Raw genomic sequence first — 21,148 nt, 5'->3', positions numbered from 1 at the left:
AATGACAAGAACATTGAAAAAGAGGAAGAAAGGCATGAAGCCGAATTGTGGAGCAGCAACACTCCTTTGCCCATACTGGGTGAAGTCTAACAAACCTTCGTGGAACATGGTTGTCTCCCAAGGGGCTACTACAGTTAAACGGGTGAATCGACATACAATCCTCGGACCATGAAATTGCATAGACCTCCCAAACTTAAATGACCAAGAAAGCCAGCTAGAGCTGCTTGCTTCTCTTCAGAAGCCCCGACACTGGGACAGCTACCTCCAGGAGAGGTGAGGTTTTTCTAACAGAAACAACTGTGACTTGGGACAACAGCCATCTCCTCACCCCAGGCCTCAGAACAGCAACTTGTCTGGCCAGTCAGGGTGCCCCATCCCTTGATGCTGCAGCAGAGCCTTAGACAAACACGAAGGCACATAAGGTGACTTCCTGCTGCCCTCGGTGAAGTCTATATTGGCTCTAGGATATGTCCAGTTTGGGGCCTAAATTTGAGGATTGAGCTCCTGCACAAGCCCAAAAGTTCTGAACGGTTGAACACACACCTATAGTCATAGCACTAAGGAAACCGAGGTGCTAGAAGTCATGTATGTATGACTTCTAGGTAGCCTGGACTACATAAGAGAAATCCCGCCTCAAAAAACATGCAACACAAAAGGACCTATGGCATCAAACCTCCTTAGGTCCCCAGCCATGTACCAAACAGTCAAGCACACAAAAGGTTTAATAGGATTTTTTATTAACATATAATATATTTAATAAAAAATAATATCCACTCTGGCTCTCTCTTCCATTGCAAGGGGAAGAGAAATAGGGAGGGGCTGGTAATGCCCACCCTTTTCTGGACAAGCCCTCTCTCCAAGATTCCCCTCTACACCTTGCTTTCCAACAGGCTCTGACCTCCTGACAGACGATTTTCAAAGTTACAAGTGCTTTTAGGCCCTCCCTTGAACTGCCCCAAGCCCACCAGATGTACAACATTCTGGGGTCACCTGGCCAAGCCCCTTCCCTTTCCTTAGTTTTAGGATCCTTCATTCATATTAGAAAAAGGATCTAGGGGCAGAGAGTAGCCTCTACTGGCCAGGGGGAAGGGATGAAAAGACAGTGATGGGACAGGGCCATGAAGAAGGACGGACGGCAGTAAGGTCCCCTCACTGTAGCCGATCACTACGGAATGAATCCTCCACAGCAGGGTCAGGCAGCAGGGCACAGGGGTCACTCAGCATGGTTAGTCCTTCCAGGCCCAGTGGCTCCATGCGCAAATCATCTTCCAGCCCCAGTCCCAGCTCCAACCCAGATGCTGACACCTCAAAGCCAGGTACTCCAGCCAGGGCTGCTGCAATCTCCTTAGAGAAACCTGGGGAAGAGTCTCCTGTGTGTAGAAGAAGTGGGTAAGGATCCCAGGCCACACCCCTCCAAACTCCTCAATCTCCTATTCAATGAGTGAAGCTGTCGACTCTTCCTGCCAATCTCCACCAGCACCCACATTCCCTTACCTGTGAGTATGATATTAGGTCCTGAGCCATGGCGGGAACAGTGGGTCAAGTTCTGGTGGTTGAGGACATGAGGGTCCTGGGGGCCACTCATTGATCCCTCACTCCCTAAAAATCCAGGACCTTCAGAAAAGGCAGGGGGATCCAGCACCAGGCTGGTTGATGGGTTCTCCATGTTGAATTGCTCCAGCTAGGGACATATAGACAGACCTTCAGGAAGTGGGCTTCAGAACAGGGTGTCCTGCCTAGCTCTGCTGATATGTCCCCTTTGCCTAGCAAGCCCCATCCACCCCAGGAAGAGAGGCAAAGACAGAGGGAGGTGATAGCAAGCAGAGCAACAGAAGCGAGCACGGGGCCCGAAGTAAGTGTGGGCACCGTACCTGCTGGGCCAGAGCATGTGCATGCCAGGAAGAGAACGGGTCAAGGCAGGAGTCATCAAAGAGCAAGCTGAGCAGAAACAGAGGGGCAGGAGTAGGGGTCAAACACAGGAAGACAGGAGCCCCAAGCTGGCAGTGCTATATTACCTGGGGGAAAAAAGAGGTCCCACCCGTATCTCCCAATTCAGTGTACCAGTGACCACTCAGGTACCTGATCCACCCTCAACCCCTCCCATTTCAGAGCTATGAGTTTGCATACTCACATTCCCAAAACTGAAGTCATTTATTGGGCGGTGGTAAGGCTGTTGCCCATGTCCACTGGACCCAGGTGGGTACAGTGCCCCATAATGTGGCTGCCTGCCTGGAGGCTGTCCACCTGAGGGCTGCACTACGCAGGCCTGAGAGGGCAACTGCTGTAGAGACTTTGGGGTGGGTGGATGGGTGGGTATAACTAGACTTGGGGGGCTATATGGGTATGGGGGCAATCGCTGGTCAGTAGGCAGTTTACTGGTATCCAAGGGGACGCCCTGTAAAGGGGAAAATTATTCTTTAGTGTGATCCCCCAAAAGAACTCTTAGAGTTCCCCACCTTGTAAACCGCACCTGTCTTCAGTATGAACATAGCAATGCTCCAAGCCAGAGGCACCGGTGCAACACCTGTAACCTCAGCACTCAGGACGCAAGGACACTGCCTCTGCTTGGCTCAGAGTGGGAGCTGTCTCCCCACTCTCCCCCAAAACCAACAACACCCTATGCCTCCACGCACGCCTCTGGGGTTGTTGGAAATTACACAAACTACCTGTCTAAATGTAAGTGCTCAGTGAGGCTAGCACACGGTTAACTCTTAAATCCAGTGACTGTTCCTAAACCCCAGTGCCTGGCTGTCAGTAACTGGCTACTTGTGACAGCTCACAAGAGACTGACAGTTATGCCACAGTGTGGATGATCACTGCTATTCTGAAGCCCTGAAGGGGCTTCACAGGCCAGAGGGAAGGAGAGGAAGAAGTAGAGATGTGGAAGGCGAACTGCCCTCACTGGCATGTCTTCCCTACAGGACAGGGTACAGATGGAACACAGAACATACACCCAGGAAACAGCAATGGAGTAGGGCAGAGGATGTTGGAGAGGAGGAAAGGATTAGGATGATGGAAAAACAGGGAAAGATTTACTTTAACACAGGGGCAAGTCTGAAAAAAGAAAAGAAAGCTGGGCATAGTAGCTCATGCCTGTAATCTAAGCTCTTAGGAGGCAGAAGCAGCAAGGATCAGATGTTCCAGGTCAGCCTCAACTATATACTGAGTTCAAGGCCAGATGAACTCCATGAGACACTATCTCCACCATTTTCGTAAATGTTGGGAAATTACTTTCAGTTCAGGCACCAGGTTTTTCATTTATACAGTGTGAAAGGACTGGGCTCTGTGGTCTGAAACTCTTGGGCTCTACGAGTTCTAGTAAAGAAGGGGAAATAGGAGAGGGATGAGACAGAACAGAAGTGATGGGGGATGAGGTGAACTGGCAAAGGAAGTGTAAGAACAAAGAAAGGCCAAAGGATAAGCTACACTGGTGTCTGTGCTAGGCAAGACGCTAAATACTTAGTGTGTGTTACTGTATCTGATGCTCACAAAACCATCCCTGCTTTCTATATGAGACTGCTGAAGCTCATAGAAGTTCAATAACTTGTGAACAAAGCCAAGTATCAAGAGGCAGAACTATGATGTGAAACCCAAAGGTTTAATGGCAGAGCTTGTACTTTTAAGCAAAGAGGGGAAAGATAGATCGATACAAGATGGGTTGTGACAGGACAGAGGAATGGAAGGGAATGGATGAGACAGGGGCAGGCACAGGAAGGAGAAGAAGGGAGACATGTAGGGAAGGTAGCCACGCATACCTGAGTGATGGAAGACAAGGTGGGTGACATTGTTGGCGAAAACTGTTTGGGCAGCTGCTGTTGGGACCTTCTGGCGTCGGCTGGGCCCGCGGGCAAGCTCAGGGGGCTGAGGGGCACACGACGGTGGCGGGGAGAGGCCCCAGGAGTAGAAGCTGGGTAAGGGGGGGCACTTAGGACAGGAGATGAAGTGGAGGAAGAGGAAGAGGAGGAGGAAAGGGCTGGGGCACTAAGTGACGGGTGGCCCAGGGAGGTGGTGGGCAGTGCATGGTGGGCCAAGGAGGAGGCAGGCAGTGATGGGTGACTATGGGAGCCCTGGAGCTGGGGTTGAGGACTGCTTAGGGAAGCCTGGAGGTTGGGATTGCTTAGGGAGGACTGCAGGGATGGGTGGCTAAGAGGTGAATGAAGTCCTGCAGACACAGACAAAAAACCAGAGATGCCAACATTACTGATGGGAACTCAGCCCCTTTCTGACCAGAATGGGTAGCAGTGATGAGATCATGGCAACACAAGGTCCTCCCTATTCTGTCCCTGACCATGAGATCAGCACTACCCATTTGGGGGTTATTGCCCATCTTTTTTTCTAGGAAAAGCCACACCTACTCATTCTTGCTTGGTGAGAAGAGAGAAGAGGTACAGGTTGTTGGGCCATCACAGGATCCCAGATCAAGCATCTGTTCCCTTCACCCTTCTAGCCACACAATACTTTGTGGTCACATGACCAGGACAAGGTAGCCACTCACCTGGTACATCATAGCTGGGGCCCAAACCCAGACCTCCACTGATGCCCAAATGGGTCATAGTGTGGGTCAAATTGGTGGTACTGTTGCCCCCACTCAGGCTGGGATAGACTGTCTCTTCAGGGTCCAGGGGCGTGGGCAGTGGAGGGGGGAAGTGTAGGTTGGTGAGGTCAGGTAGGGAGCCCCCTGTGTTCATGGCAGGTGGGAGGACAGGCACATTAGCAGGCTGGTCAGGAGATGGAAAGATGCTAGGGAGGACAGAGGAAAGACAGGTAAAGAGAAAGTGGTCAGAGAAGAGCAGAAATCCGTCTTTCATATCTCTTTCCTTCCTTCCCTCTATCTCACTCCAGCTTTACAGGGCTCCTTACTTGATTCCAGGGACTTCACAGGATCGAGGTCGAGAGGAAGATGAGGACAGCTGAGAAGAGAAGGAAGAGGATTAGAAATGAGGACAGATCTCAGTGGGAACCCTGGAAGGGCTGTCCCAGGGAAAGAGGAGAGCAGAGGAACAGTGGAAGATACCCGGTGGCCCTCACCTACCTTCTTAGCATCCCAAGGTTTCAGCAAATGCTTGTCATCTACCAAGTTCTCCTCAATAGCAGGGACTTGAAAGAGAAAGACTGGTGAGAGGAAAGCTGGAGAAAGATCCAGGAAGGCAGGACAAGAAGCAAAGGCAGCCAAGAGGGAAGACTGTTCCCTGACCCCATACAAAGTCCCAGACATTTGGCATTCATTTACCCATAGTTGGTAAAAAAACACATACCTTTAGCATCCATCTCACCATCCAGGAAACCTGCATGGGATGCAACAGTGGCGGCTGCAGTGCCTACTTATTTTTTGCTTCAGTAAAAAGCTTTACAGTTACTCCCTAGGACCACCTACCTCCTCGGCGGCTGGGCAGGACACTGGGAGGTGTGGGACCTGGATAAGTGTCTTGGGGGTTAGGGTTCATCACACTTGTGTGAAGAGCAGAGTCGGAGCTTGTCCTGTTGGAGAAACAGAAATGAGTAGCAGTAATAGTCTTCCAGGTACCAAACATTGCCCAGCAGTGGGATATTCAAACTGGTCTAGAAAAGGGGATGAAGTAGAGTAGGCCCCCAGAAAGTACAGGAAAGAGATGTAGACTAAAGAAGTCAAGGACCATCACCTGTTAAGTGCAGATGGCAGTCTAAACAACTGCCCCTTCTCAGCTGGGAGGTTGCCCCAGGGCATCATCCTAGGACAGAAAAGTTATGAGGAGGAAGAAGGTGCTTGCAATGGACGAGGAAGGCATGGGGGTGGGAAAATGTTCGGCAGCCAGGTGGATACAAAAAGGCCTTGGTATCTAGTATCATGCCTCATTTCTGGTCTTCTGATGCCCTTGATCCACGAGTGTCCCCCCCCACCCCCCCACCCCCGTTCAATCTAAGAGATCTGGATGCAGAAACTCCTCTATGCCAACACAAGCTGAGTGGAAATGCTAAAGCCTACCAAGTTTTCTGGACACAAATATTGGAGCTGAGCTGGAGAAAGGAGGGGCTCAAAGACCTGACAGGGTTACAGCATTATACCTGGCATTCACTACTATGAAAAAGGAGCCATTTTCACCTGCCACCCTGCCACTCCTCCCTCCCCCCCTTCCCCCACTTACACACACCCCAGCTTGGCTACAATTCCATTGGTTCTGCTAGCTGGATTAGGAGGCTTGGCCACTCGTGTCAACATGGCCAAGACTGGACTCTGACCACCTACCCAGCTGCCCCACCCTCCCGGCTTGGCCCTTACAAGAGGAGGTACTTTTGATACCTTAGCCTAGCACCTAGCCCACCTCAGCCCCTCTAGAACATGTCAGAGACTGAATGGGTGAGAAATTCTACCTGCTATGGACTCACCTTCGCCAGCCAGACTCTGGGGGAGGAGATAAGTAGGCAGGGCTATAGGGAGAACTGTCAATGTAAATAGCTGTAGTTAAGGGAAAAAGTAGAGAACAGATGAGAGAATAAGAGAGACAACGTGTAGTAATACAAGTCACATATAGTGGCTCATTGCTGTAATCCCAACAAAGCGAGACGCTATGTGGCGTGCGCACGCACGCGCACACACACACACACACACATACGTACACACACACACAAACACACACACGCACACACACACACACCATACAAGCACAAGAACAGAAGGCAAGAAGAGAAACCATTGTTATATCTCAATGAAGGCCACCTAATTTCTTAGGCCCTGGACCACAAAAATTAGCAAACAACAAAATGGAATAAAAACAGGTGGACCACACTTGTCATCCCAGTACTTACAAGGCTGAGCCAAGGAGGTCACCAAAAGTTTGAACCCTACCTGATTTATCTGTCAAGTTTCAGAAAATCCCAGACTGCAGAATGAAACCATCTCAAAACAAAACCAACCAACCAACCAACCAAACAAACAAACAGGCCTGGCACACCCCTTTAATCTTAGCACTCAGGAAGGAGAGGCAGGAGGATATGTACCTGGTCTACATAGGCCAGCCTGGCCAAACTCCAGGATAACCAGGACTACACAGAGAGATGCTCAGAAAGTCAAATAAACAAAACAAACAAACAAATCAGGAAAAAATATCAGGCCAAGCTTAGCAGAGCCGGAACAAACTAGGCAAATGCCTGAGTAGGGTTAGGGAGACAAATATGGTAGAATCTCTAGGAATGAAAGTTCACAACAGAATGAGAGAAGGGACTGAATCTCCTTCCCAGGTAACAGGGAGCCCTGCTTTACAATCAAGTGAGTGGAAGTAAGGGCAGCCAGGACCAGCACTAAGGAGGGCACAGCCACAGAAACACCAGCTGTCCATCACAAGAGTCTGTGTGCTGACACACATATGTCATCGACTCCTGTCGATGGTCATGGTCACTTTTCAAGATTGGGTAAAAGAACTGGAGAAAGAAGAACCCAAGCATATAAAGGAGACAGCTCCTTCCCTCAGTGAGTCTCTAAAGAACCCCTTCTTATCATTCCTTTGCCCTTAAGTCACTCTTGAAGGATATGTGGCGGGGGTATCTGCGGAGTGGGGACACCATTCTGCGGGGATCTCGTTGTACCCGTTCCACCAACCCATGGTGCCGAGTGCTCCGAGATGAATCCAAAGGTGAATGAAGGGGGCTCTGCCAAAAGGACAGGTGACTCAGCAGGGGAAGGAGCCTGAGCGCCTACACTCCTCCTTGGCTGGTGTCCACTCACCTGGAACTCAGCCAGGCCACAGCCAATCTGGTTAACATTGGGCAGAGAACCACCATAATGGGAGCTCCTTGTATAAGCCAGTCGCAGTTTTTGGGCCTGTAACTGAGATAAAAGAGACAAACGGGCAAGTCAAGGAAGGTTGTAAGTACTGTTCCCTTTGGCCATCTCTGCCACCAGAATACACTACTGCTTCCTAAGATATCTGCCAGTAAAAAGGCAGTGATGCAGAAAAGCGAGACCTGGTACAAACAACCCACCCCAGCCTTTCTGCAGCTTCCTGATCAATGAGCTCCTACTGCCTGAAAACCCTGCTGGGCAAGGCCTGTCTCTGTCTCTTAGTATCCCCACTGAGGCAAGTCACAGATGGTGGCCTATTAAGTACCTTCAGCCTTCATTTTCAGACATATCCAAGATTGATTAGAAGACAGGAGTCGATGAGAAAGATTTATTATTGCCAGTTTCTTTCTTTCACACTTGTAAGACCTTACGTTTCTGCGATCTGCTTTATTTCCAGCTTTAGAACAAGGCTGCTACAGAGTCTGCACATCCCAAACTTAACCCCAAAAGTGATGATGATGGTTCTGCTAAAAGAGAAGTAACCAACCCAAGTATTCTTCTACTGGATGCTACGATGACTGAATTAGTAGAGGAGGGAGAGGGCACAGTAGCCTATGCCAACTTGGGCAAGGGCACCTCCTGCCAGTTCATAGAGATGTCTGCTAAAGAAGTGAGACAAAATAACCCTCAGTTGGCCATAGTTTTAGTCTCTCTATATATCACATGTATGTCTGTATGAGAAATAAGTAGCTACTTCCAAGGCTCAGACACTGCCTGCAGCCAAATAAATAGAGCTGGGATAAGGGCATGGAAAGGAGGAGAGTAATCAAGGAAGAGTAGATTCTGAAAGCTCAGAACTGATCAGAACTAGTCTTCTATTCCAGATCAGCTCAGTGATGCCAGTGGGTGATGCTGATCTCTAGGCTTAATGGATAGACTCTCCAAGTCCTCAGTGGTATATGCCACCATGACTGTGTCTGCCTCTAGCACACCCTCCCAGTTAGCTAGGTAGAAAAGTAAGCCTTTCACTCCACGCTCAAGATTCTTGTATCTCTAGGCTCTGGCCATGTATGTTCACTATTATTTGCCATGTAGCAGAGAAGTTAATCAGCAAAAGAAAAGTAGGTAGAAAAGTGCTACCAAAGCGCCACAAAGATAGAAGCGCCAGCCTGCATACACTAACTCTGGTCCAGAGTGCACAGCCTCAAGCACTCCACTGGAAATAAACCTCTCTCCCATCTTCTTGACTCTACCCCCACCATAATCAAAAGCTCTTAAAGGGAGCAGTCAATAGTGGTCCTCATAGTGGTTAAGAGTAGGTTACACACACACACACACACACACACACACACACACACACACACCACACACACACAATGCCCCAGATTTGCGTCTCTGTTTATTTATCTTGAACTCTTACAAACTAAAGCATGTGGTCTCTAGAAAATCAAAGGGGAAACACACACAGGACTCAAAAAGTAGATATGAGTAGATATACACATAAATACAATCAGTCAGTCATATATAGAACTACAGAGCTTTGACATATGGTAATTATGCTCCATCACCCCCCTTAGATTCCTTCTAGCTCTTTATCATGAAATATACTGCAATATCCCTCACTTGGTGTTTTAAAAATAATTGTGTCCCTAAATTGGGGCTGCTTACCTGCAAACTCTTGAGTGTTCACCCCAATTCCCTCACAACTTGCCCTGGGAAGCAAGAGTCCAAGGCAGGGGTTGGGGATGTGCTTTCAAAAACAACGTCAGAGGCCTGAAAATTCTTTGTGGAACTTCCTAGGAATGAATATTTCCCACACATAGAGGACTCTAGAAAGCATTCCAGACACTGACCCACAGGTAGCACCACCTCCCTAGAAAGTTCAGCACATCCTCAGTCAAAGGATAGGTGATCCTTTAACCCAATTTGGTGATTTCAAAGCTCTACCTTTCCTCCCGGGCACCCAGAGCCATACACCAAGAGCCATACTGTAAGCAATGGTCTTCACCTTGACTCAAGTCAGGAAACCACACGAAATATTTGAAAAAGGAAGCAAAGGGACGGGACACAGGAGGGGACTTCCTGTCCCAATATACCCAGCACAGCCTGATCAAACCACTCGAGGGGCCCTTTCCCCTTGGAACCTGGTGTCCCGTAAGAGCACAGGCACTAGTCTGGTGATCACAAACTCAGAAAGGGTCAGATTAGGGACAAGCAAACTATGCTCCCAATACATAAGCCAAGATTGAGGATGCTTCAGTGGAGTACCTGAAAGGACTCGGCCAGGGATAGACAAGGGCCATTCCCTGCTGGGCAATGGACTTTGGTGGCCCATCTCCTCCTGCGACCCCTGCTCATACGTAAATAACTCCAACCCAGTCTTTACTACTCCCCCAACCTCTCCAGTGTGTTCACCTCTTCCCGGCAAAATTCGTCTAACTAAACCCTGGGCCCTCACCCCACGCCACCCAGACGGCGGCGCCCGCTGTCCCAGCAGTGTTCCGCCTCCTGCCCTGCGGCTCCCGCCCCCGCCCCGCCTCTCCGCTCCGCGACCGCTCCTCAGTGATCAGGCTCCCAGGCATGACCCCTTACCCGTGTGGAGCCGATATCCATCATCACCTCTTCGAAGGCCGCCGTCTCCTCCGCCTGACGCTGCTTCTGAAGCGCGATCTTCTCACTAAACTTGCGTGGATTGGACGCTGAGGCTGTGGCGGAACCCGGCCCGTTCGCCCCTGACGTCGCCATCTTACCCCCGCGTCCCTCCCCGCCACCTTCCCAGTTCCAGCCACGGCCCCCGCCGCGGGCCCGGCCCGGCTCCTTCAGCCTTAGCAGCCGCCGCCGCCTCCGCGAGCCCGGCGGCTCGTCCCCTGCCTAGTCCTGACTCGGGACGCACAGCCTACTGGGACATGTAGTTTGTTTACGGGCTTCCTCTACGCCCTCAGCCACGCAGCGAGGACAGGAAGCGGACTCCACTTCCCAGCAGTCCCGTGACACTGGGAGGCCGGCACGCACACTACCCCTCACCTACTCCCCGCGCACAGTAAGCCGGGAAAGATAGTTCTACAAACAGTCCTGAGCCTACGAACGGGAAGGGGAGAGGGATTCGCCAAGGAAGATGAAGAAAAAACGAGGAAGGGAAGGGGTGGAGACAGAAAGGGAAGAAGGAAGAGACAAAAGAGAAATTTGGTCATCCTGAGGAAAGGTGAGAAGTGGGGCGAGTGAAACAAGGACTTAAATCAGCTGTACACATCTGAGATTCATATCCTCTCCGACTGGCCACAACACACACACACACACACACACACACACACACACACACACACACACACACTTACACACACAGACGTGCGCGCGCACGTACACACGCGTACACACACACGTACACACACACACACACACAACACACACGGAATCAGATACAATAGAGGTGTATAGAAACATCTTTTATTTGGGTAGCATGTCCCAAAACAGGTCAGTTAGTAAAATAGATTCTACAGAGTACAGCCCTATGTACAGACTTCCCTCCCCAAAAATAATCTTGGGGGGGGGGGGAGTCTGTCTCCCCCCACCCTAGACTCCTCAAATACAAAGTTTTGGCAGGTTATTGTTATTATCTAGGTATGGACCACCATGTCCACTTTATGTAGTGGCTGGTGTCAGTACCTACTGTTCTTTCACTTCAGACCAGTTCAGCAAACATTTCTGCCCCACACCAAATTGTGGGGCCTAAAAGAAAAAGCTAATAGGTCTCCTCTACTGAGGTGCTGGGCAGGACCCAGCACCTCATCACTGTGCTTTCAAAAAAGGGGCAGGTGAGCAACGCACACCTTTAATCCCAGTGCTCAGGAGGCAGAGGCAGGCAGAGCTCTGAGTTTGAGGCCAGGACAAACAGGGCTATACAGAAAAACCGTGTCAAAAAAAAAAAAAAAAAAAAAAAAAAAAGAAGAAGAAGAAGAAGACAAAAAAACCTAAAGGGTGAGTGGGTGGGTGGGTATTTGGCACTTTAAAAATAGACTAGTGAGCTGGGCAGTGGTGGTGCAGCACCCCTTTAATCCCAGCATTAGGGAAGCAGAGGCAGGTGGATTTCTGTAAACTCAAGCCCAGCCTGGTCTATAGAGTGAGTTCCAGGACAGCCAAGGATACACAGAGAAACTCAAAAAAGTGAGGACAGGAGAGGCCAGATAAATTAGGAAAACTGGCAAAGAGAGACCATTTGGCACTAGTCCCTTGGTGGAAGACAAGAGAGAAATATAAGAGTAGGAGACAAGACAGTAAGAGGAACCACTTCAGTCAGCAGAGTGGTGAAATGGGTTAGAACCAACAGGTTACTGGCTTTGACTTACAGCCTCTGTATCTGTATCCCAAAGCAGCTGGATGTCTAACTCTGTTCTTCTGTCAGCTTGTCTCTTAGATGTAGTGCCTAACCTCTGACTATAGCAGTCTGCTTCCTCCTAATGCCCCTGACCATGTCTGTAGTAACTTGCCTATCTCTTAGTCTTTGTTTGGGTCTGGGACTAGCCTCTTCTCTGCCCACTTCCATCTCATTATTCAGAGTCCAAATGTCCCATCCCTCTCTCTCAGAGAACTCTTTGGTCCTCACTACTTCCTTTCTCTATTCCTTTCTATTTCCCACCAATTGAGAAGGGCAGGAAGGTCAGGGGCATCTGATAGTCAACCTCCCCTGCCTTTCCTCTTGAAGCACCTTAGATTTGGACAAAGAGCAGGCCAGTGAGCAGGGCAAAGCCTGCTAGGAGAAGAATGACCTTGAGGATCCTCTGCTCAGAAGTGGCCAGCTCCTGGGGTAGGATTTCCAGGAAGGTGATATAGAGGAAGGTGCCAGCTGCCATGCCCTCCAAAACAGATTGGGCCAGCTGGTGCAGAGGCCCAGCTGACTCTGCCAGAGCTGCACCCAGCCCGATGCCCAGAGGTGTCATACATGAGAAGAGGATCCCACAGCCTGCCACCACCTGCACCCGTAGGTGGCTCTGTAGCAGCCGCAGGGACAGGCTGACTGCCAGGATACCCTTGTGGAGCAGCAAAGCTAGGCATAGCTCCATTGCCCGAGCCCTGTCTCGCTGCAACCCTACTGCCAGGCCCTCAAATACTGAGTGCAAGGCTAAGGAGAAGACCAGTACACAGGCACGCAGGGCTGAGGAAGCTGCTGGAGTTCCGCTGGCCTGGGGGATCCCTGGTCCATCATGCCAATGTTGGGGCCCACCATTCACTGTGCCCAGTAGAGCCCGTGTCTCTTCTGGATGTGGTGGACTGGACTGCTCCTTGTAAGCCAATGTGATCTGCTCCATCACCAAGACCAGGAAGAAACCCATGGCCAGGATAAACTCTTGCAAGGGGAACTGAAGCTGTGAACAGAGGTGGCAACGAGAGTTCAGGAAACAAGACAAGGGGAAGAAAAGCCTGGTAGAGACCCTGTTATACACATTTGAAGTCCCACACAGACAGGCTCCCTGTGGTCACACAATGATGAAGTCATTGGTGGCACAACCACAGAACAACACTTAATGGAACAGTATGGTATCACAAAGGGTCACATGCAGACCAACTCTGGAATTAATAAACTTTGGGATAAACATCTCTGTGATCGCTGTCATACATACCGTAAGGAAACAGTGTTTCTGGCTTCTACCTATCAGATGTCAGTCATAAACACAGTATCACCACTACCAACACTAAGCTGTGACCCCCCAAGAATGTCTCCACACATTACCCAGTCAGTGCTTCCTAAGGGTCAAAACTTCCCCGGGCTGAGTCATGGATGTACATGCGCACAATGTTACATGCAAGCATACAAAGGGTCACATCTGGGTCCTTCCCAAATGCTCCCATACAAAGCTACATGTCACAGGGACATTCACAGTCACATGGAGACATAGGTCGCTCAGTCACAGGTGCACAGAGGTAGGTCAGTACCCATTACTACTTCCTCAGTCCCAGTGGAAAACATGACTTTGCTGAACAACTGTCTCAGGTTTTCCTATACTGAGTTTTTTGGAATGTTTCTGTTTAGGAGGCAGGCAGGGGGTTGACAGTCCTCACTGTGGAGCCTAGACTGGCCAAGAAAAATTACTACATACTCCAAGCTGGGCTCCAGCTCCTTGTGATCATCCTGCTTCAGCCTTGCAGGTACTGGGACCACACTACTTCCAGCATTATAACAGATTTCCTTGCCTTGGACCCACCCCATAGCCCACTTTCTTGAGAACATCTGGCCCCTGGGAATTGCTTCCTGCCCTCCCAGATCTGTAGCGATCTGTCTCCAGCACGCTGGTGAACACCTGTAACCCATGAAATTGTAGCGGGAGAACCAAGAGCTTGAGAGCCGTCTACGTTACACAGTGAGACTCTACCGGGAAAAAGGGCCCTCACTTGTGTTCATGTAAGTGACCCTAATTAAATTCACAGAGTCAAGGTCACTCGCGCTCTCTCTGTCTCTGTCTGGCTCTGTCTGTCTCTCTCTCTGTCTCTGTCTCTCTCTCTCTCACACACACACACACATTCAAAAGAGAGCTCAGAAGAGGATAATCACTGGGAGGGGAACAAGAAGTCATAATAGGAGTGAATATAGTTAAGATGCTTTATATGTGTTTGAAAATGTAATAATAAAGCCTATTACTATGTATAAGATGTACAAATAAAAAATAAGGAAAGAAAGAGAATGGTGGGCGAAGTAGCACAAACCTGCATCTGGGAGGCAGAGGCAAGAAGATCACTGCAAATTTGAGGCAGGTCTACAAAACAAGTGCCAGGCCTACACAGTGAGAACCTGTCTCAAAAAAGAAAAGGAGTAGCCGGGGCGGTGGTGGCACACGCCTTTAATCCCAGCACTTGGGAGGCAGAGACAGGCGGATTTCTGAGTTCAAGGCCAGCCTGGTCTTCACAGTGAGTTCCAGGACAGCCAGGGCTACACAGAGAAACCCTGTGTTGAAAAAACGAAAGAAAGAAAGAAAGAAAGAAAGAAAGAAAGAAAGAAAGAAAGAAAGAAAGAAAGAGGAGAAAAAGAGGGGGAAAGGAGAGAGAGAAGGAAGGCGGGACAAACGGATAAATGTATGAAATGTGATTCTTGGAACATTGTTAACTTCCTGGGAACTGCAATTCAGAGTAGTTCACACACCTGAGAGGTCACACAGCATCCAGTATCGGGGGAATGAACTCACAGAAAGAGTGTCCTGTTACTGAAATCTGTAACTCATAGGCTCACATACTAAGGCCTTCCACAGCCATGAGGTGACCCCTGAAGAGAGCCGTAGAACCATGTTTTTCTTTTTTCTTTTTGTTTTTTTCCATACAGGGTTTCACTGTGTAGCCTTGGCTGTCCTAGAACTTGCTGGCTTTCAATTCACAGGTGGTGTGCCACCACTACCTAGGTTATAGCTGTGTTTTCTATTGGCTATTCCACAACCTACTCTTGGTCACATGTTGAGGTCAGTGCTTACCGTCACATGCAGGGCCTCCAAGGCCTCATCTATGGCAGCCAGGTAGTCAGGCAGCAGGTCCAGAAGACAGGTAGCCAAAAAGACTCCTCCTGCGAAGCAGCTTACTAGGCTTAGGGCTTTCTGGCCTGAGGCTAAACAAGAGGGAAGTACAAAGGGGGTTCTAACCAAATGAAACCCTTCAAAGTCCCTCTACTCCAACAGACGCCCCGGCTATTCCTGCCTTCCCTGCTCCTTAGTCACCTCACCCAGCCTCCAGAGCAGAAGAGACTGACCTGAAGCTTCACGGTTAGCACCTGACCTTCGAAGCACACAGACAGGTACCAGGCTGCAGATGAGTGTCAGCAGCAGCAGCAGCACCAGGGCCCCCAGCTTCACCTCCAGCCCCACTGGCACTGAGGGCTCCGATGCGATTGCTTCTGGGCGCCACACCAGGAGCTCTGGCTCCCCCCAGGGCCCCATGGTGGTTGTGATAACTCGGTGACTCTTCGACCTATGCAGAGAAGACTAGCATGGGTGGGAATGGTCACACAGGAAAGAAGGGGTCAAGGAAAAGGGAAGGCTGGTCAGCAGAATGTACTTCCCTCAGCCCAGCCACTTTCTGGCCTTTCCCAGCTGAAGTGACTCATCCACTCCAACATCAGGATTGTATTTCCTCCTTCGAATTTCTCTCTCCTCAAGTTCATCCATTAAGGAGGAAACTGAGGCACAGGAAGGCCAATATAGATACCACATTACTCCTTCACCTGGAGCACGCAAAAACTTAGGGACAGACTCCAGATAGGACCTGGAGCTGGAGCTGGGGGTTCCCTAAGGAAGGGAGACCACTCTCTCTCTCAGTCTAAGTGCATGTAGCAAAGGAAGCTTGGAGCTGAAGAGAAGTCCGGGATGGCTTTACCGATGATCTGAAACGGGGCGAACTTCGGGGCTGGATGACTCTCTTAACTACCCACTCCCCAGGGCCATTTCCCGGAAATAACAGGTAGTCTCGGCAGACAGCCAAAGAGGGGCTTGGGACGAGCTACTAGGACCGCACTGAGGGCGGCGTCTGGAAGTCTCGGAGACCAGGTCGGAGGCCGCCAGCGTCGCAGGAAGCAGAGGAATGTTAAAACAGCGACCCCAGCTCCTAGCCTGGGAGGCCTCCGAAGCCGCCTTTGTCCCTGCGCCCAGCGAGGCCTCACTCACCTCCCGAGGGTCTCACTCCATTGCTGTCCCTGGGTTCCGGCCTCGCGTCGGGAATTCCCACCCCCTCCCCACCCCTCGCCCCTCCCCCGCCGCCTCCGCGTACCCGCACGCGACTGCCAATGACTGCACTCGGAGGGAGGAGCCTAGCCTAGAGTGACGCGCTTTACGAGCAATTAGAATCTGAAAACAGGAGAAGGTTGGGCTGGCGCCGAGCTGAGACGGAGCCAGAACCGGGAGGGGACTAGCGGGAAGACCCGAGGGTGGTGGGCCCCCCGCGCTGCCTTGGACAAGCTGGCCGCTGGGGCCTGCCAGTCAGGAAGACTTTGATAGAAGTGGGAGCTAGGAACTCTGCGAGCAAGGCCGGTTCCCTATCCTTACTCCAAGTGTTTTTTTCCTACATCTCTCAGGATAACTCTCTGGCCTTGGCCCCAGACACTTACAGCCCAGGCTCATTTAGTGCCTAACTGGGCCAAAGGGTAATCATTCCCTTTTTGGGATAAATTTCCTTGCCTGGCTTGCCTATCCAGCCCCCACAAAATAGAAGATAAGACGGGCTGTGGTGGCTCACACCTTTACTCCCAGCACCCTGGAAGCAGAGGCAGGTGAATCTCAAGGCCAGCCTAGTCTACAGAGTTTGAGGACAGCCAAAGCTACACAGAGAAACCCTGTCTCAGAAAAAAAAAAAGGAGGAGAAGAAAGCAGAATTAGGAAAAAATGAATCTATGACATAAAAGCGATCCTTTCTAAAAATTTATAATAAAATAAAACTATTTTTCCTAGACTCTAGTGGCTCATTTGATTTCTAAACCTGCGCAGGTGATGTCAGCACTTGGGAGGCCGAGGCAGGATTGCCCTGAGCCACAGATGGTGGTTTTGGCAGAATCAGCAAAGGCAAATCCAGTTCTACTCCAGTAAGAACAAAACGTTGTCTTTTCCATGGAGGAAGTGTCTAATGTAGTCAACCTGCCACCAGGTTGCTGGCTAGTCACTTCAAGGAATGGTGCCATATCTGGGGCTCAGTGTTGGTCTCTGCTGTTGGCAGATCTGGCATTCAGCAGCAGCTGTAGCCAGGTCACTGCCTATTTATTTCTTTTTGTCTTAGATCTCACACTTAAAAGTTCACAGTGGCCTGTGATCACTGTGTAGCCAAACTGTCCTGGACTCAGGGCAATCCTGCCATAGCCTCCCAAGTGCTGAGATTACTGATCCATGTGTCCCCATGCTGGTTCATCAATGTAGCTTTCTCTTTAGACCTTCACTGCTTGCTCAGCCTGGATTCTCCTGATCTCATAACCCACTGTTCTAAGAAGCCCCTACTGGGCCGGTGAAGAGAAGACATGGTTCAGCTGTTCAAGGTGCTTGCCATTAAGCTTTTAAATTGAATTGGATGCTGAGTTCAAGGATCTTTATGAGTTCAAGGCCAGCTTTGGCTCAACAATTAGGAGCAAGCTGTGCTCTTCGCAGCACTTTGCCCAGGACCAGCACACATGTCAGGCAACTCATAATTGCTTATAACTTTAGTTCCATGGGGACCAAATAAATCTGGCTTCCTCCTGCCTCTGTACATACCCACACATAAAAATACCCATAATTTAAAATAAAACAAATCTTTTAAAAATTGAATAGGGGACTTGAGAGAGACCAGCTAAATGTTTAAGAGCATTTGCTCTTCCAGAGAACACAAGTTTGATTCTCAATAATCAAATCAGTCTGTAACTCCTGCTTCAGGGGATTTAACACATTTGGCCTCTGCAGGTACCTACACTCACATACAGACATAAATATATAAACATAAAAAATATTAAAAATTAATCTGCCGGGCGGTGGTGGCGCACGCCTTTAATCCCAGCACTTGGGAGGCAGAGGCAGGAGGATTTCTGAGTTCGAGGCCAGCCTGGTCTACAGAGTGAGTTCCAGGACAGCCAGGACTACACAGAGAAACCCTGTCTTGAAAAACCAAAATAAATAAATAAATAAATAAATAAAAATTAATCTAACTAATTTTATGTATATGGATGTTTTGCCTACATACATGTCTCTGCAGCATATGCATGCAATGCCTGAAGAGTACAGAAGAAATCATCAGACACCCTAAAATTGGATTTATAGACAGTTGTGAGCTGCCATTGGAGTGCTGGGAATTGAACCAGGGTCCTCTGGAAGAGCAACCAGTTCTCTTAACCACTGAGCCATCTCTCCAGCTCCAAATTGTATTTTAAAAGCTAAGTAAAAATTGTATTTGTGATAGATAATAAGACACTTTGAAATACATGATATGTATATATCTACACATAACAAAATGGCTAGTTCAAGCTAATCAACATATTTATTACCTTACATATTACTTTATTATTTTTTATTTATTTATTTTTTGTTTTGTTTTTTCGAGACAGGGTTTCTCTGTGTAGTCCTGGCTGTCCTGGAACTCACTCTGTAGACCAGGCTGGCCTTGAACTCAGAAATCCTCCTGCCTCTGCCTCCCAAGTGCTGGGATTAAAGCCACCACCGCCTGGTTTACATATTACTTTATAATGAGAAAATTTAAAACACATTCTGAGCCATTGTTTTTAAGGAGATCAAATATAGATTAATTAGAAAGATGGACAGAATTCTTGATAGTAGAAGGTTCTCCAGTGGAAGAATATCCTCTCAGTGAGTTTGAACTGTCAACTAAATCTATCATTATTGATTTTAGACTCCATGTTAAATAACAGATCTCTTGAACTTGACCTTCATCTGACCTGAGACTAAGGAAGTTATTTATTCCTCTGCAAAACTTGATCCTTCAGGGAAAAGAGGGATGTTAAGTGAGCTGAAGACAGAAGTTCCTTCCAGTCCTAGTGGGAACAGACGCCTGATTCTATTTCCCACTGAATCATCTTGTCAGGAGACCTCTTGAAGTACATTTAACCACCTTTCTTTTTTTTTCTTTCTTACTTTCTTTTTTTTATTTTTTTCTCCCTGCCCCCTCCCCACCAAACAGGGTTTCTCTGCATAGTCCTGGCTGTCTTGTAACTCTCTCAGTCTTGAAAACAAAAAACCAAACAAACAGCTAACTTGTCCTATCTGGATTGCTATGAGACCAATATAAGAAAGTGAAAATGCACATATATATATACAGTTTCTCAGCTGTCAACACATGCTAGCTCCCTTCCAGTTCGTACCAGGGGTTTAATCAAATGTTCATAAGGAAGACTAGCAAGTGCTGGGATTAAAGGCGTGCGCCACCACCGCCCGGCCCACTGTTTTTCTTGATGTGCATAACTCATCAGACACTAGCTCAAGGCAAAACAAACCCTGAATTTTGAAATTACTATTTTTTTGTCATGAGCATCTGACTCCTTATCATTAAAACTGGCAAAATGCTCTCCGCCTCTGAGCCCTAGAGCTGTGTACATCACAAGACAGAACAATGCTGATGAAAACCATTTTTTCAAACAGGTGTCGTAACTCACTCCTCACATTCCAGTACTTGGGAGGCTGAAGCAGGAGAATTTCCAAAATGAAGCCAGTCCAAAATGAAGAGTAAAATCTTGTCTCAAAAGAACAAAATAAACAAATAGAAAAAGATAGATGTCAGGATAACTTCACAACCTCCAACATCCACATGGTTAAAAGAGAAAACTGACTTCTGAAAGTTGTCCCCTGGCCTTCACAGATGATCAGTGGCATGTGAGCCATCTCCCCACAACTTCAGTGAGACCTTGCCTCAACCAACCAATCAACAACAAACAAACAAGCAAGCAAGTTAGGAATACACAGTGATACCTTGCCTCAACAAAACAAAACAAAGCTAATGAACAAGCCAGAAATACACAATGAGATCCTGATATAAAAAAAGGTGAACTGCCGGGCAGTGGTGGTGCATGCCTTTAATTCCAGCACTCAGGAGGTAGAGGCAGGCAGATTTCTGAGTTGAAGGCCAGCCTGGTCTACAGAGTGAGTTCCAGGACAGCCAGGGCTACACAGAGAAAGCCTGTCTCGAAAAACCAAAACAAACAAACAAACAAAAAACAAAAAAAAAGGTGAACCAACAAGCAAACAGCTTAAAATTAAAGTCCAGTCTTCATCAGATCCTCCAACTTTCCTTTAATATTGTTCCACCATCTGATAGTTTCTGATGGCAAGAAGTCAACTTTAAGTGTGAGGTAAGAAAAATAGAATTTATTGGACACACCACTAAATAGATATATGGTACTTTGGGGGGGGGTGTTTGTGTTTTGCTGTTGTTATTTTGTTTTGTTTTGTTTTGTTTTTTTTCAAGACAGGGTTTCTCTGTGTAACTGTGGCTGTCCTGGAACTCACTCTGTAGACCTTGAGGCCAGAGCTGTCTGCCTCTACCTCCTGAATGCTGGGATTAAAGCCACACCCAGCTATTTTTGCTATTGAGACAGGATCTTATGTAGCCCAGGCTGGCCTTAACCTCAGGGACACTTCTGAGTAAGCCTCTTGAGCATTGAAATTACTGGTATGCACTCCCATACCAGGCTCTGAAACAGCTTTCAAGCTACGCTGATACAGTATCAGCTACTCAGGAAGCCACCCTGAGAAATGAGACCTCCTCATCTGTTTCAAAACACAAAACTATACATAAAACTAGTAGTTTATAGAAAAATAAGATTTCAAACCAAAAGTAAAGGTTTGGCTAATGCAAGGCAGTTTCCCTGTCCTGTGTGTCCCTGCATGGGTTAGCGGGGTCTCCAAAGTGCAGCAATATGTAGCGCAGTTCCTGGATCCACACAGGCCGATTGCACAAGTG

The 21,148-nt window shown here is 48.6% G+C and overlaps 2 protein-coding genes and 1 long non-coding RNA gene across 7 annotated transcripts; 1 reads left to right on the top strand and 2 right to left on the bottom strand.

The window, feature by feature from the left end:
- Positions 1-715: 715 nt before the first annotated feature.
- On the bottom strand, positions 716-10,637 carry Crtc2 (CREB regulated transcription coactivator 2). 5 transcript variants are annotated; one of them, XM_076932811.1, is made up of 14 exons: positions 10,349-10,637; positions 7,700-7,801; positions 7,509-7,623; positions 6,364-6,427; positions 5,640-5,708; positions 5,375-5,478; positions 5,256-5,285; positions 5,033-5,097; positions 4,861-4,910; positions 4,496-4,740; positions 3,756-4,162; positions 2,132-2,395; positions 1,495-1,681; positions 716-1,355 (listed from the first exon to the last, which is right to left on the bottom strand). In XM_076932811.1, exons 1-14 carry the CDS (start codon positions 10,499-10,501, stop codon positions 1,150-1,152), a joined length of 2,061 nt encoding a protein of 686 aa, XP_076788926.1. In that variant the 5' UTR covers positions 10,502-10,637; the 3' UTR covers positions 716-1,149. The 5 variants fall into 5 exon arrangements, 4 of the variants coding, with proteins under 4 accessions (XP_076788926.1, XP_076788925.1, XP_076788927.1 ...); XM_076932810.1 differs by having other exon boundaries at positions 716-1,370; positions 10,349-10,636; XM_076932812.1 differs by lacking the exon at positions 10,349-10,637 and adding an exon at positions 10,025-10,194 and having other exon boundaries at positions 716-1,370.
- On the top strand, positions 1,352-5,356 carry LOC143442037 (uncharacterized). Its single transcript, XR_013109925.1, has 2 exons — positions 1,352-1,496; positions 4,843-5,356. It is a non-coding gene; the product is annotated as an uncharacterized LOC143442037 (long non-coding RNA).
- Positions 10,638-11,184: 547 nt separating the features above from the next.
- Slc39a1 (solute carrier family 39 member 1) lies at positions 11,185-16,463 on the bottom strand. The gene is made up of 4 exons (XM_034501508.2): positions 16,390-16,463; positions 15,480-15,697; positions 15,208-15,338; positions 11,185-13,116 (listed from the first exon to the last, which is right to left on the bottom strand). Exons 2-4 carry the CDS (start codon positions 15,664-15,666, stop codon positions 12,460-12,462), a joined length of 975 nt encoding a protein of 324 aa, XP_034357399.1. The 5' UTR covers positions 15,667-15,697; positions 16,390-16,463; the 3' UTR covers positions 11,185-12,459.
- Between the last annotated feature and the right edge of the window lie 4,685 nt (positions 16,464-21,148).

The sequence above is a fragment of the Arvicanthis niloticus genome, chromosome 4, assembly GCF_011762505.2.
Source record: "Arvicanthis niloticus isolate mArvNil1 chromosome 4, mArvNil1.pat.X, whole genome shotgun sequence".
In the NCBI taxonomy this organism is placed as follows: Eukaryota; Metazoa; Chordata; class Mammalia; order Rodentia; family Muridae; genus Arvicanthis; species Arvicanthis niloticus.
Note: the sequence above shows the minus strand (reverse complement) of the source record. Positions and strands in the feature narration are given on the sequence as shown.

Excerpts from the sequence above, each read along its gene's own strand:
- Crtc2 (XM_076932810.1), bottom strand. The coding sequence starts at position 10,501 with ATGGCGACGTCAGGGGCGAACGGGCCGGGTTCCGCCACAGCCTCAGCG. Across the intron at positions 5,709-6,363 it reads CCAGAGTCTGGCTGGCGAAG|GATGATGCCCTGGGGCAACC; the intron begins GTGAGTCCATAG and ends TTTCTGTCCTAG. Across the intron at positions 5,098-5,255 it reads TGGTGAGATGGATGCTAAAG|TCCCTGCTATTGAGGAGAAC; the intron begins GTATGTGTTTTT and ends TTCTCTTTCAAG.
- Slc39a1 (XM_034501508.2), bottom strand. The coding sequence starts at position 15,666 with ATGGGGCCCTGGGGGGAGCCAGAGCTCCTGGTGTGGCGCCCAGAAGCA. Across the intron at positions 15,339-15,479 it reads TGCTAACCGTGAAGCTTCAG|CCTCAGGCCAGAAAGCCCTA; the intron begins GTCAGTCTCTTC and ends CCTCTTGTTTAG. Across the intron at positions 13,117-15,207 it reads TGGAGGCCCTGCATGTGACG|CTTCAGTTCCCCTTGCAAGA; the intron begins GTAAGCACTGAC and ends CTCTGTTCACAG.